Here is a 14,264-nt window from a genome sequence, read left to right on the forward strand (position 1 = left end):
TGTAAAGTAAACAGAGTTTTTACATGGAACATAAAATTCTGAATTCCCTCAAGATATGGTATTTGTTTCTAAACTCTATTTAACAAGTGGATACATAGAAACAAAAGAAAAAAAATATATATATAATATAAATAAAATTAAAAAATCATTCTTAAACAAATTCCTTGTTAAGTTTGTTGCAACATTCTTTAATGCGTAAATAAATTATGATTAAAATGTAACTTTTTCCTATAAAAATAACCAGTGTACCATAAATTTATAAAAATTAGTTTTTAAATTGTACTCCAAAGCAAAAAAAAAAAAAATAGCGAATATTTAGATAAATTGATGTAATTTTATCTTTTCTGTTTTGCAGAAAGGATATAACATTTTAGAAAAAGAAATGAGTTTTGTTAAAAGACAATTATTACTATTCATCTTAAGATTTAAGCAGTTATTTAATATAATTTCATATTTTAATTATTATTTTTCAATTATTTCTTTAAAATATTATAAAATTAATCGTCGTATTACCTTCAAATAAGCGTATAATTTAACAGAGAAAATACTAAGTTATAATAAGTAAATTAGAAGAAAATGTTTACAACCAATTAAATTTTTACATGAATAAAAATGTATAACATTTAAAAATTAGAATAAGAACATATTAATTATTTTAATAATTACATCTTATAAAGGATTATAATGTTTTTTTTTTAATTGTGTGGATTAATTAATAAATTTTATATTTTCTTTTAAAATTAATTAACTATCAATTATTTGTACTTTTATGATTTATTTACAATCTGTATTTTAAAATATACAGCATACTTTATTCATGTAAAATTAATAAATATTTAACTACTTCAGTAATAATTAAATAATTAGAGAATGCTATTAATGCTAATTTAGTTAAGTTTGTTTAGTTATATATTGGTAATAAAATCATCGCTATAGAAATTAAATTTGATTTTACTGTTTAAATGTTTAATGTTAAAGTATATAAAATAGTAAAATACTAATAAATTAAAATTAAATTATCGATAAGTTGTAGCAAATATTTGATAAACTGAGAAACTCTTTTTATAACTCTACACAGTATTAAACATTTAAAAAGAAAAAAAAAGAGTCAAAATTGGAAGATATTTTAAATTGTTAATGATGATAATTTAGTAAAATAAATATAAATGAACTAAAATACTACTATATATTTAAATTTCTTTTATTATTTTAAATCGTAATTCGCCTTAGTGATTATATATTCCGGTCTAATTATTTTTGTTTAATTATTAAGTAGGTATAATCGAGATAATTATTAGAAGATTATTAACGATAATTAACGTTTAAAGTAAAATAATTTTAGGTTCATTTTTGAAAATATTCATCATAAAACTAGGGCGGATTATATACTTTATAAAATTTAACAAGTACAGTGTTTCACTCGAATTTTTTTCAAATTTTTCCATTTATTCTGTTTACTAATTTAAATGTCACCTTTAATGACTTGTTTTAAACCCGTTTTAAATATTTTTAAATTTCTCTCAATTCAATTCTATTTTTACCGCAAAAATTATAATATATAATTTATTATTTATATATTATTCTATTATTCACAAATCTAATAATATTCATACTTATTATCAAGATGTGATTATTTATTAATCAAATAATTTAAAACACGAATTAATATTTAATAATAAAACGATGAAACTGTCATTTTTAAATGAAGTTTAAACAATATTTATTAGATTTATTACGAATTTAATCATTAATAAACCATTAAACAATTTAAGAAAAATTGAAAATGAATTTTTAAAAAATCTTATTAAAAAAAATTAATAATAATAAAAATTTGTTTAAATATATTGATTAATTTTCTGAATTTATTTATTTAAGTTAATAATTAATGCCCGGAAAATAATGCAATGTTAAAGTTTGATGGGCGCATCCTTTCATTGATTTTGTTTTACCTTGAACAAAACAGGACAACCCCATTATTATGATTTATGTTCATATATTTTTCTCAAGATCAGTTTATGAAATATTAATGTGTATTGATATACTTGATAGATATTGATGTTAGTATTCATGTTGACACGCATTAGTGGATTAATAAATTGTTGAACATTTGTTAACGTGGCCTTATTCTCGCTTATATATATATATGTATATATATTTAAAACTTTTATATAATATATTTAAACATTGTAGTTATTTTTATAAATGTATTTCCTTCCTACACGATGCAATAAGTTATATTCTTTGTAGAAATGTTTAAAGTTTCCTTTGTTTTCAACGTATTAATATTTTAAAGAAAAATATTCGAGATGAAATAATTCAATTTGTCACACTACATTAATTTCTTTAGTATTGAAATCAGATATTAATTTAGTCTAAAAAAAATTCTTTCTTGCCATCTGTTATCTGTCTTTTCTTTAAATCTAGTAATCTGGGCGACATCGGCATATGCTGGTCGATATTACCACATTAAATAAAAATAATTGAGAGAGTTAGAGTAATAATGAATAATCATACTATACTACAGTATATTACAAGGAGGATAATCTTTAGTTTTTGAGAAAGGAGAGAATTTATTTGAATTTTAAACGATTCTTTTGACATCTTGGATTATTATCAGAGGCAGAAAGCCTCTGTAATATGTCCTGAAGCATTAACTTTAATACTGGCTAAAGGAGGGGAGGGAAAAAATCCAGTACTTATCTACAGAATCGTAAATAAGAGAATTTAGTTTCGTTGATTCCACATAGTTGTAAATTCAGAGAAATTACTTCATTAATCCTATTTTTAACAAGGTTGTTTCATGCTAAATAATTTCCTCCCGTATGCAGTTAAAAGAAATAAACTTGAATATTTTAATGCCGAAAATTTAATAACGTACAATTTTATAAGATCTATTTTACCGACTTTATATTTTAATTTTATAGGTTAAGAAGAATTTAGAAGAATTTTTAAAATTCTTCTTAATCTATAAATATTTAGAATAGTTGAAATGTTGATTTCGAGTTTTCTAAGTATTCTCGTGAGTAAAAGAATATTACATTAAAAAAAATTAATGCGGCAATATGATTTACTTTAATGCTGCTTATCTTTTTATTTTTGAAATATTTTAAAAGCTTTTAAGGTTTTAAAAATATTACAAGAAATTTTTTACGATTTTTTTTAAATATCTGTTTGAATATTTCTTATATAAATAGTTGAAGAATTCCATTTCATTGTCTTTTCTTCGTGACTTTTTATGTAATTTTGAACAATGTCCCCAATTATTTTCATTTTTTCTTCCAATTTTTGTAACAACGAGTGAATGGAATTAGAGAATTCACTACCTTTCAAAGTATTCTTTCTTTCTTATTTAAACTTGGAAATTCCTCAAATGACTGAGATTATCTTCATTATTTTTGAGAGGCGAACTTCTTTATCCTTTCGGTAATTTTGATCCATAATTTAATTGAAATATTTTTTAAATGGTCGATCTCGCTATAAAAAACTAAGAGGTTAAAAAACACCAAAACCGATGATTAGCAGGAATTTGAGAGGATTATTTAAGAAGACTTTTAAAAAATATTGCCCTGATCATTTGATGAAAATAATAATCTGTGAATAACATTTATTAAATTCGAATTTTACTAGCATATTCAAGGAGAAATTCCAAATATTTTACGTTGTTAGATGGGGAAACTATTTTAAGAACGTTCGATTCCCTTCCGCTCTACTCCCAGGAGTTACATTCTAGAAGTATAGCTTATCTCAATTTACTTTACAGACTTCACCGAATAAATTTATAACGTTCATTTTTAGTTTTCGGAATTTTTATTAATTCCTTTCACATCCTTCAAAAATATCAAGCCACGCATCTAAACATTGATACGTACAGTACGAAATTCTATAGATAATATTTAAATTTTAGTAACAGAAAAATTCAATTATTTTAAAATTGTTCCCCCCCTCTTTTTTCCTGTTAGTTAGTTACTAATAAATTTAATAATGTAAAACTGAATTTATTACGAAGGAAATAATAAATATTTTAATAATTATATCATAAATTTGTCATTCCCAGAAGTGTCAATATTCATTGGTTTCGGAATATCTTTGATTTAGTTTAAGGCATTAATCTCGAGTTTATTATTATCCCTGGTGTAATCAATGAAGGCCCGTTTATTGGTTTCGCCATGTAAATTTAGCCAAAGAATTAGTTAAGATGATAACATCGTCCTGTTTACAGTAAGTAAATTTATCCCTTCATTAGATATTCGATAATGCCAATAAAGTATTCTACTTTGAGTATTATCGGAATAAAAATCTAAATCTGTTAAAGATCTGGTTACGTGATATCAATGAATTAATAAATTTAAATGAATCAACTTCCAATCAGAAATTTCGTAACTAAACTCATTGTAAATGATTTTATATAGTCTACATTTGAAATTTAAATAAGTTTTTTTTTTTTGCTTTTATACATTAAATACTTTAACTTTTGTATTTTTAAAATAAATTTTTAAATGACTAATCTCGTTTAATTTTTATAATAGTTTAATGTATTATACATTTATATTTTAAAATTTAATAACATTTCAAAATTTTAATTAAGCATTTATTAATTAAATTACTAAAATTTAATTATAATTTAAAATATCATTTAAAAGAAATATTAATATTATGTTTTTTTGGGTAAATTTTTGAATGTTTTTTTCAGGAATTTTGACATAATTTTTAAGGATTTTATTGATATATATTAGAAAAAATTAATAATATAATTCTGGAATATATCGCTCAAGAACAACCAATTAAATAAATTGAAACGAATATTTGAACTTGTAGAAATATTATTAGCATTCTAGAAAACATTGATCTTGTACGGATGCTCACTTCCTAGTTCATTAAGAAAGAGGAAAATCGATAAAATTTAATCATTCTATATTCGTGCATTTTGTTTACTGATAAAAAGCGTTAGATAAAATTAATTTCCAGATTTACTAAGTATCATGAATTAAGAAAAGTAAACAACTGTTTAACTTGATTAACAACGATGACATGTGCAATCAACAAAGGTTTAATAAAAATCGAAAACAAATATTGAAAGCTAACTGTACGGTAAACATAACTTGTTTACCACTTTTTTTTATGATATTGTACAGAAAAAAAAAAGAAAAAAAAATAAATAAATAAATTCGTTAGTTAGAAACCAATTAAAGTTATCGACATGTGCTGATGGCATCCTTTAACTTGCAAAAGTATATCAACTTCGATGATTAATATGTGAATTTAAAATAAAGAAAAAATTCCAAAAACAGATGAAACAAATGACAAAAATATGGAAAAAAAATCACCTCTAATATGAATTTGTCTTAAAATCGTTAAATAGATAAAGGAAATTAACATATTGTTTTGATTTGATTCGTACGGAATTTATTTTTCTTTTATGATTACAAAATCATGACGAGAGTGAAATCCGTGACATCATCAATAATTAAAGAAAGGAACACCAAGATTTTATAAATCAATGAGATTTATCTTGTAGCCTACATAAATCAATAAGTAATGTACTAGGACTACGTTATGACGTAAACCTATAAATACATCATCACGTAACTCCATACTATATATGAGCGTATAAGCATTTATACACGTGCTTATGTCCTTATATATAATTTAAATTTACATTGAATTATTAAATTTAATGTTATTTTAAACATAAATTATGTAAACAGAAATATGACAATTTAATTTTATTTCCAAATAATAGGATAATTAACAATCGCAGAAATTAATACAATAATGAAAAACTAAGATAAAAATTGAAGTAAAATTCGCTTTTTACTTTTATCCTATTTAAGAATTTTGTTTTCTTTAATTATGAAATCTCTCTTACATTTACTACTAAAACACATTTCTTCTTCGTGTCTTTTTTTCTTTTAAATATACATTTAAGCTTTATGAAGTGAATATGCAAGTATATTGTACACATCAAAGATTAAAAAATGCCATAGTTAAAGTTAAACTTGAATAAAAATAATTCTGTTTTTTATTTTGAATATTAAGAAAAGTTTTAATATATTCCTTCACATGTAAACAGTTAAATGTTATCATGTCTAGGTTAATATACACTTAAATTCTTCTGTTGTTATAGTAATAATTTTATTTGTCATTTTGTCCGGAAGAATATAAAATAACCAATTAAAATTTTGTTTCTATTACCGTAAACGTTATATTTTTTTTCTCTGATCGAAGTAAAATATTTTATTCTATATCAAATAATAATGCTTCTGCATTTATAAATATATTATTTAAAATAAGAATATCATCTCTGTTACTACTTGAGAAAGATTCTAATATGTTCTCGTTAAAATTTTAAAGCATAAGGGCTTATTTGAAAAAGAAAAAAAAAATTAAAAGTTTTATAAAAACACTTTCTACTATTTTATAGTATAATATTACAGGATGTTTATTGAAAACGTTTTCTTAATATATTACACTAATATTCTATTCAAAATAATTAATATAAAGTAGTAGAATATTCAAATATTCTAATAAAATTATTTGATAACAATAAATATTTAAAATATATAATACAAATTCTCTCATATTTATTCTATTATATAAATTAATTGAAATTATATTAATAGTATGCGGTTTATTGCTATTATTATTCTTTTTTTTACACAAAATACAACCAGAAATTGATAATAAAAAAAGAAAATAGTTTGATACAAAAATGATAAGATTTACGCGACATTACCAATCGGTAAAGCTAGAAGAAGAAAAGAAGTACGAGGACGATCCTGCAAACGATGGAAAAATTCGAAATTTTTCGCATGTCGGTTTTTTTTTTGAGAGAGAGAAGGAATTAAATGCCAATGGAAGACGATTCGTCTCTATGGTTAGTACCTAAACATAAATTAAAGAAATATGTTAATAAACTTTCTAGATTTGTTATTATCATAATTTACTTCTTTTCTTCGATAAAATTCGAAATTAAAGACAAAAAATAAATGCGAATACAACTAACTACGAAAAATTTAATTAAAAATAATTTGTCTATACAGTTATATTGCAAATAAGACTACAATTTAAACTGCACATATAGAATGCAATTTTATTCAATTTTAATTGAATAAAAATTGTATTTAGCTTAAAAACAAAGCGAGTAACTCTATTAAAAATAAGAGATTCCGTTGAGATAGAAATTGCTTAAATATTTGATAAAACCTTCCAATTGTGCTACAAAAATAGCAATAGTCATTTAGGAGCGGATGAAGTCATGATCGCACGGTAAATGTTTATCTTCAGAAAAGCGGGACAGGAAAAAAAAAATCTACTAAAGCAGAAAATGAGAAGACACTAGTTTTAAAAATAAATTATTCTAGACTTCATTTATTTTGATTCAATGTAGAAATGAAATAAATTTCAAATTGCAATATGCGAATAAGATAAAGAAAATGTAAAATTTCGATCCAATAATAGTAAAAGCATTTTATTCTAGTGGAATATTATATACCTGTTCGACTTAAATTTTCAGCTTCTCTCACGAAAACTTTTACATATATAATACCTTTTAACTTATTTATAATCCTTATTTCATTAATAATGGCACTTTCGTGAAATTGCTTCATTGTTTCTCAAGTTTTTAAAAGAAATTAGTTTATGCTTGAAATTTTTATTACAGGAATAAAATAGGCGAATTAACATACTATTTGGTATTTGCCTTTGGTATTTAATTTTCATAGAAAAACGTAAGGCATTTCCATGACGAATTTAATTTCAACTACAGGACGAACATACATTTATTAAACGAAATTATTTCTTATAGTTTGGATGTTTACCATACTCAAAAAAATTATTTGAATGCCATTTAAATCAGTAAAAAACGAACTATTTTACTCATTTTAATAGTAAAATATTAAAAACTTTATTATTTTATCTCTGAAATTAAATAACTGATATTAAATTATTTTTCCCTATTTCTTTCCGGAGTGATTGCAAATAAATATGGATTCCTTTCCCATATTCAATGTCCAATTTTTCTGTACAGCTTCCATTATTTCTAGATACTTGCACAGTTTGATTAAAATTTTGATTGCCTTAATCCGTAAGAATCATTCATGAAAAACTAGATCGATTATTTACGCGATCTCTTAACTCAGAAGTTTGAAGGGGTATGTACTGTGCTGTACATAATGATAGCTATTCATATATCTTGGCATTATCTGCCCAATTGGATGAGTGTTAACTGTTTGTAAGAACGGTAAATCTGCTATTTTTCCACAGTTGTAGAGAGGCAGTCAGAAAAAATATGGAGCACGATCAATATAATTTTATTTATGAAACTACAATATATTGTAAGCTGTCATTTTTCCCTCTGTGTGCAGATTTTCTTCTTAATAATTTATACTATTATCTACAATTATTATCAATTAAATGATTTTTTCTCTTTTCATATTCGATTTTTCTGATTAAATGTTTAATAATTTATAACTTGCAAATCTGTTAATACGCGTTATAAAGTTTTTATCTGTTATAATTCCAATGTAATAATCTTACTCAATATTTTATCATCAAAGCATAGAATGGGAAGAAAAAATTGAACTATTATATTTTATCAAATATGAAAAATTGATATTAATTTTATACAAACTTAAATTGAAAATTATTCCATTTTAATATTCAAAACTTGAATTCTTATTAATGTTTGTACATATTGATTCTGTCTTTACATTAATATATTTAGGAAGATCGAAAATGTGACTTTTTTTCTCTTCTCCATTATCATATTAACTGTTTGCATTTCATTATTTGATATATAAACAAAGTATTACCTCATTTGTTTATTTTTCTTTGCAATATTTGATTTCAGATAATTGCCATTAGTTATGAGATATTGCAGAATTTCAAATAAATATTAATTCTACCTCTTAAAAAATTATTTGTATTTTTAAATAAATTTTAAAAGTTGAATTGTATACAATATGCGTATTTGAAATAAGTAAATAATGTATTATAATTTTTATCTGCATTTGAAAAGATTTGTTTTAGTTTTATTGAAAATAACTCAAATTTATTTAAAATATTTTATGATCTACTTAGCAAAGTAATTCTAATCAAGGTAACGTTATTGTTATATCTGTACAATTAGTAACTTGATCTTAATTAACCTAAACTTGGAACTAAATCCTACTTAGGATCGGATTAATCATTAAGCAAAACACGCAACTGCATATGCCCCATAATGGAATGAAATGTTTCCTCTCTAAAAGAATTATTTTTTTTTAACCATACAATATAAAAAAAACGTCTTGTATGTAGGGAATAAGCTTTCAATAATAAGCAAGTTCCTTACAAGGTTTTTAAATACTTGAAAAATAAGTATCTTTTATGCACGTACTCATTTGATTCGGTTTGGTTTCTCCTTGACATTTAAGAAGTTAAAGTATCATAATAATGAATAACAATTATTTCAATATTATTTTTTATTATTAAACTATTTTTACGTAATGTATATTAAATTGTAGTATGTAAAATTACTGGAAAATCGTTTCAAAATTCGTATTGCATCGTCTCATTTCGTAAGAATTAATATTATATTTTTGGAATAAAATTCAACAGAAAAAAAAGCGAAAAAATAATGATCATTCGTTTCTCTTCTTCAACCCACAACTCATCGAAAAAGCATTATATTCTTTATTTTTCAATAATTGGTAGTTGATCATTCTATTCGAAATTATCCTGAATGCCAAATAATGCAGAAAATAACAGAAGTTAAATTTAGATTTCTTCCATTTAAAAAAATTCGTTTCTTATTATTTAAAAAAATATATAACTTAGAGTACTTTCATTTAAAAAAAATAATAATAAATTTACCTAATAACGGCTTAAATAAAGAATTTAAAAAAAAATTAATTTTTAAATGATGCATTTGAAAATAGGTGTATTGATTTGTTATAACAACAAACTGCAGCAACTCTTCTATTTTAAGGCTTCGCAAATTAATTCGAAAAATAATCGAGGTTTTAATAGGTATTCGTCACGCTATCGAACTAATAGTTTGTCATGCCGAGTGAAAAATAATTAAATTTTTTGTTTTCAGTTTAATATTTTCTTATATCTGATTTGTAAATAATTAAAGGTTACAATAATCGAAGTCTGAGTTATACGAAGTGAAGCGACATGATGTACAAATCTATATCTCTTATTTTCTTCTGATTCAATTTATTCTATCAATAATTCTCTTTCTATTTGGAAATACCGAGTTTCAGTTTTATTTGTTCTGAAGGAAAGTGAAAGCTGTGTAGATAAATAATAAAATAAAACATCCACTGGTTAGCCATAGGCTGAAGATATTCATTAAACAATTTCTTGTATAAAGCTAATTTAACCTTCTCTTAGTTTCTTACCTTCATAAATATCTCAGCTTTGCATAAATTTTCTCTGGTGAAAAATTATTTATTCTTACATTCTTTTTCTTATTTGTGGTTTGTTTGAACTATCGAATTATAAAGTCTCTTAATAACTAGAACAAATTAGTTTATAAAAGAAAAGATATCATCATAAATTATGTACTTATATATTACTTAATTGTTATTTATGCCGTACATAAAACAGATTTATATTTTATCCTTATTCCATATGAATTCTGCATCAAACAAGATTTGAAATAAACAAAAAAGTTTTTGTTTTATAAACTAAATCATAAATAATTGCTCCCACTAAAGGATAGATTATTCATAATGTACTTAGTACTCGTGTAATTTATATTTATTTGCTACTGTTGTTAACATGTATAATACATCTTAGTTGAGATAATAAAATAAGTCGTCTTCGAAAGCAAAAATAATGAAACAAAAAGCTCAGAGACTTATAAGAAATTACGTAATGTTTAATTAGCTTTAGACATTTTAACTGACTGCTATAACATTATTCTTAATAGAAAATTATCTCAGGGATAAAGACGATCTTAAGTCTTTCAGCTTTGAAGAATTAAAATTTTAATTTATGCCAATTAAAAAAATTTATGGGGTTTAATGTTTATACATAATTATCGTTAATATAAGACACTTTATTAATTAAGCATTTATTTTAAATAATAAATATTCACTCATAGAAAAGTTTTCTAATCGTATTCTTAGAAGATAATTGCGTGTTAATAATTTTATCTTTCAATTACTTTGTGAGAATTTCACACTAAAACCTCAGTATATGCTGAATTTTCGTGTAATTCTGACATAATAATATAATTTACTGTCTAATGTCTTATGAATAAAAGATAAGATAGGGCGTACTTAACTTTATCTTAAACCCATCATATATACGCCGTGACTAATATAATAAGCTTTCGTGTATTTTTATACCGTCTTTTTTGTTTTATATGGGTCTACTCGAGCCAAGATGTCCATTAATAATTTATGATCCTTTTTTATTTTTATTCCAAACTGCAGACTTCTACAATACATAGAGCAGGACAAGGATAACAATGGTAATATCTAGTATCTCTCGTAGCGTGTGAATATTTATCGTCACACTTTTGAATATTCTGTTAGGTTTGCGACAAACTTTCTATTATTTTTTCTCACTTGTATGAAAACGACAAAACTTCTTTTGTATTGCTATATTCTCCTTATTTTATTTTTATTCCCCTTTCCTTTATCCTTTTAGATGTTTTGCTGTAATTTGATTACTTCTTTTTATAATACGAAAAATAATTTCGTAAGAGATCTCTCAATTTAACGTTTTTTTATGTTATATATTTCATAACTCTATCGTTTTGTAACTCTTGAACGCTTTCAGAATGAAAATGCAAATTGTATCCACAATAAAATTTAATATAAAAATATTTTTATAAATTTTAAATCTTGTTATGTATCTTATACTATTTTATATATTTTGTATTACAGTCAAGCCTTTAAAAAAGTAAAGGAAAATTGAAAAGCATAGCTGCCGAATTGTAAACTTCTCTAAAGAGAATACATTAACAGAAAAGAGTAGAAAATAAATTATAAACGAAAGATTAAAAAAAAAAAAAAAAAACTTTTAATTAGGCGATAGACAAAATTGATTACAAGTTTCAATTAAATGCATTTATATAGCTACTAAATAATGAGTATAATTTGCATAATTTAAATTCGATAGGTTATAAGCAAAAATTTGACAGTTTCTAGTAATGGCTTCTTCTTTGCATAATGCTTTTTAGTCCATCAATTTATTCTCTAGAGTCGATGACCTATAAGTTCTCTCTACATCATCACTATTTTAATACATGCAACTAACGATCTTACAGCAACCATTACTCTTTACCACACGACTTGCTTTTGTGTCTTGCTTTCCTTTTTATTTCCAAATTAAGAATTAAAAGTTAAAAAAAGAACCAATACTAAAGATCTTTTTTAACAATTAATGATTTTTCTATTTTGTTAAAAAGTAGATCTTACTACATTAGTTATTCTATCGCAGCTAATCACATGTGAAACATCAAAGATTATTCTTTAAAAAAAAAGAAGTAAAATTTATATATTAAAGTCTAATTTTTATTTTTAAAAATCAATCAGAGTGGTCGAATATTTTTAAAGTTTAATAATGTAAAAATTATATATTCTAGTATCGATCTATGTTTATTACAATAATTTCTGGAAAAACAGAATTCAGCATATTTTGACATGTAAATTCAATAATAGAGTTTCTACAAGACAGTAATGCTATATAAAGGTAGCACCATAAACCACGTATAATCAATATAGGCTTATAATATATTAGCGCAACATATGTAACCAAGCAGATGGGCTCACTGCCGTATGATAATCAGTATCAATTCACAATAATATGGATTATAGTGGTATTAATGTAGTTAAAAGTATTAAAGTTTAGTTTATTAAATTTAGCATAATTTTATTACGTATTGTTTAATAATGAATATTCTACTATCGTATTGGAGAATTTAATACAATTTAATTACTTAAGAGTCTTATTAAAATTTATTGCTGTCTGACATCCATTTTAAAAAAAAGAAAACTAATTTTTTAATAATAAAACGAAGAAAGTAAAGTAATTTTTAATAAAATTATAAATAAAAAATTCGTTTCTTCAAAAATTAATTAAATGTCGTATTTTCTAAATTAAATATTATATTACAGTTCGTGCAATAATGTCTATGATAAGGAAACCTTTTAAATTTTTAAGCAATATTGTTTAAATTAACATATTAAAATATGACATGAAAAATATGTTTAGAAGAATGATAGCATCTTATGCTATAAATACTTTTGGTTTTCTTCTTAAAATTGCCTTTTTCTTTCGTTTTTTATTTATTTATTCTTTGCATAGTCAGCGTTATCGTAACTTGGTATATAACTATTGTTAGATATTTTTACTTCAAGAAGTAATTTAAAGAAAGTTTAAGATTGGGTTAAAGTTTTCAACGAGTATAATAATAAGTTTTCTCACTAAATCATAACATCTGAGAAGGGAAATATAAATTTGATCAAAACTCACCATAAACTGTCATGTTCTGTTCCCGGGAGTCTTGCCCCGCTAGTGATGTCACGAGACAAGTGTATTTGCCACTTAGCTCCGTTGTTGGATTCAAGACCTTCAGAGCCCTGTAACGAGAATAAGCGTCGACCGTGTTCACGCTGAAATTCAGATCTAAACGACCCTGAAGTATTCCCGATGTATGTCGCATGTTCAGTTCTGGTATCCATTGGTATACCGGTTCCAAGTTATCGTTGAAGAACCACTTTACCACCAGTCTGATGTCGTTCTCGTTGTAGACGTATTCACAGTCTAAAATCACAGAATCAGTTCCATTCTGAACCCACTTTGGCACGGAAATGCGTCGGATTTCTACGGCTGAAAAGAAACGAAATCCTATTAAGTTACCTTACAAAAAGTAAAAAAAGTAGTAGTTTTAGAAAAAATAAAATGAGAAAAATATTAAATTTATATATATATATATAAATTTAATATTTTAAATATAATATATTATAATATTTAATATATATATATATATATATATATATATATATTTAAATTTATAATAATGTAATGTAAGTGAACCTTCATGTTTATTTAGTAAAAAATTAATTTAAAAACTTATAATGTTTTTTCTTTTATTGCTCATCTCATGGAAAATAGCATTTAAAAAATATTGATTACACATTATATTTTTTTGTCTTTTGGTATATATACCAGTATAATATACTGGTATATAAATAGAAAAAAATCTATATATTTATATTATAAATTTACAGATTTTTCTAATTGTATTAAGACAATACATACAA

At 23.6% G+C, this 14,264-nt stretch overlaps 1 protein-coding gene across 1 annotated transcript in view; it reads right to left on the reverse strand.

Moving 5' to 3' along the window:
* The window catches only part of LOC136985136 (uncharacterized), an 86,121-nt gene that overhangs the window by 41,902 nt on the left and 29,955 nt on the right, over positions 1 to 14,264 (reverse strand). Inside the window, exon 2 of the mRNA XM_067282336.1 lies at positions 13,474 to 13,830. Within this exon, the coding sequence (XP_067138437.1) occupies positions 13,474 to 13,830 (357 nt within the window). The remainder of the gene's footprint in view (positions 1 to 13,473; positions 13,831 to 14,264) is intronic.

The sequence above is a fragment of the Centruroides vittatus genome, unplaced genomic scaffold (genome assembly GCF_030686945.1).
Source record: "Centruroides vittatus isolate TY-2023 unplaced genomic scaffold, ASM3068694v2 contig_954, whole genome shotgun sequence".
Lineage (NCBI taxonomy): Eukaryota > Metazoa > Arthropoda > Arachnida > Scorpiones > Buthidae > Centruroides > Centruroides vittatus.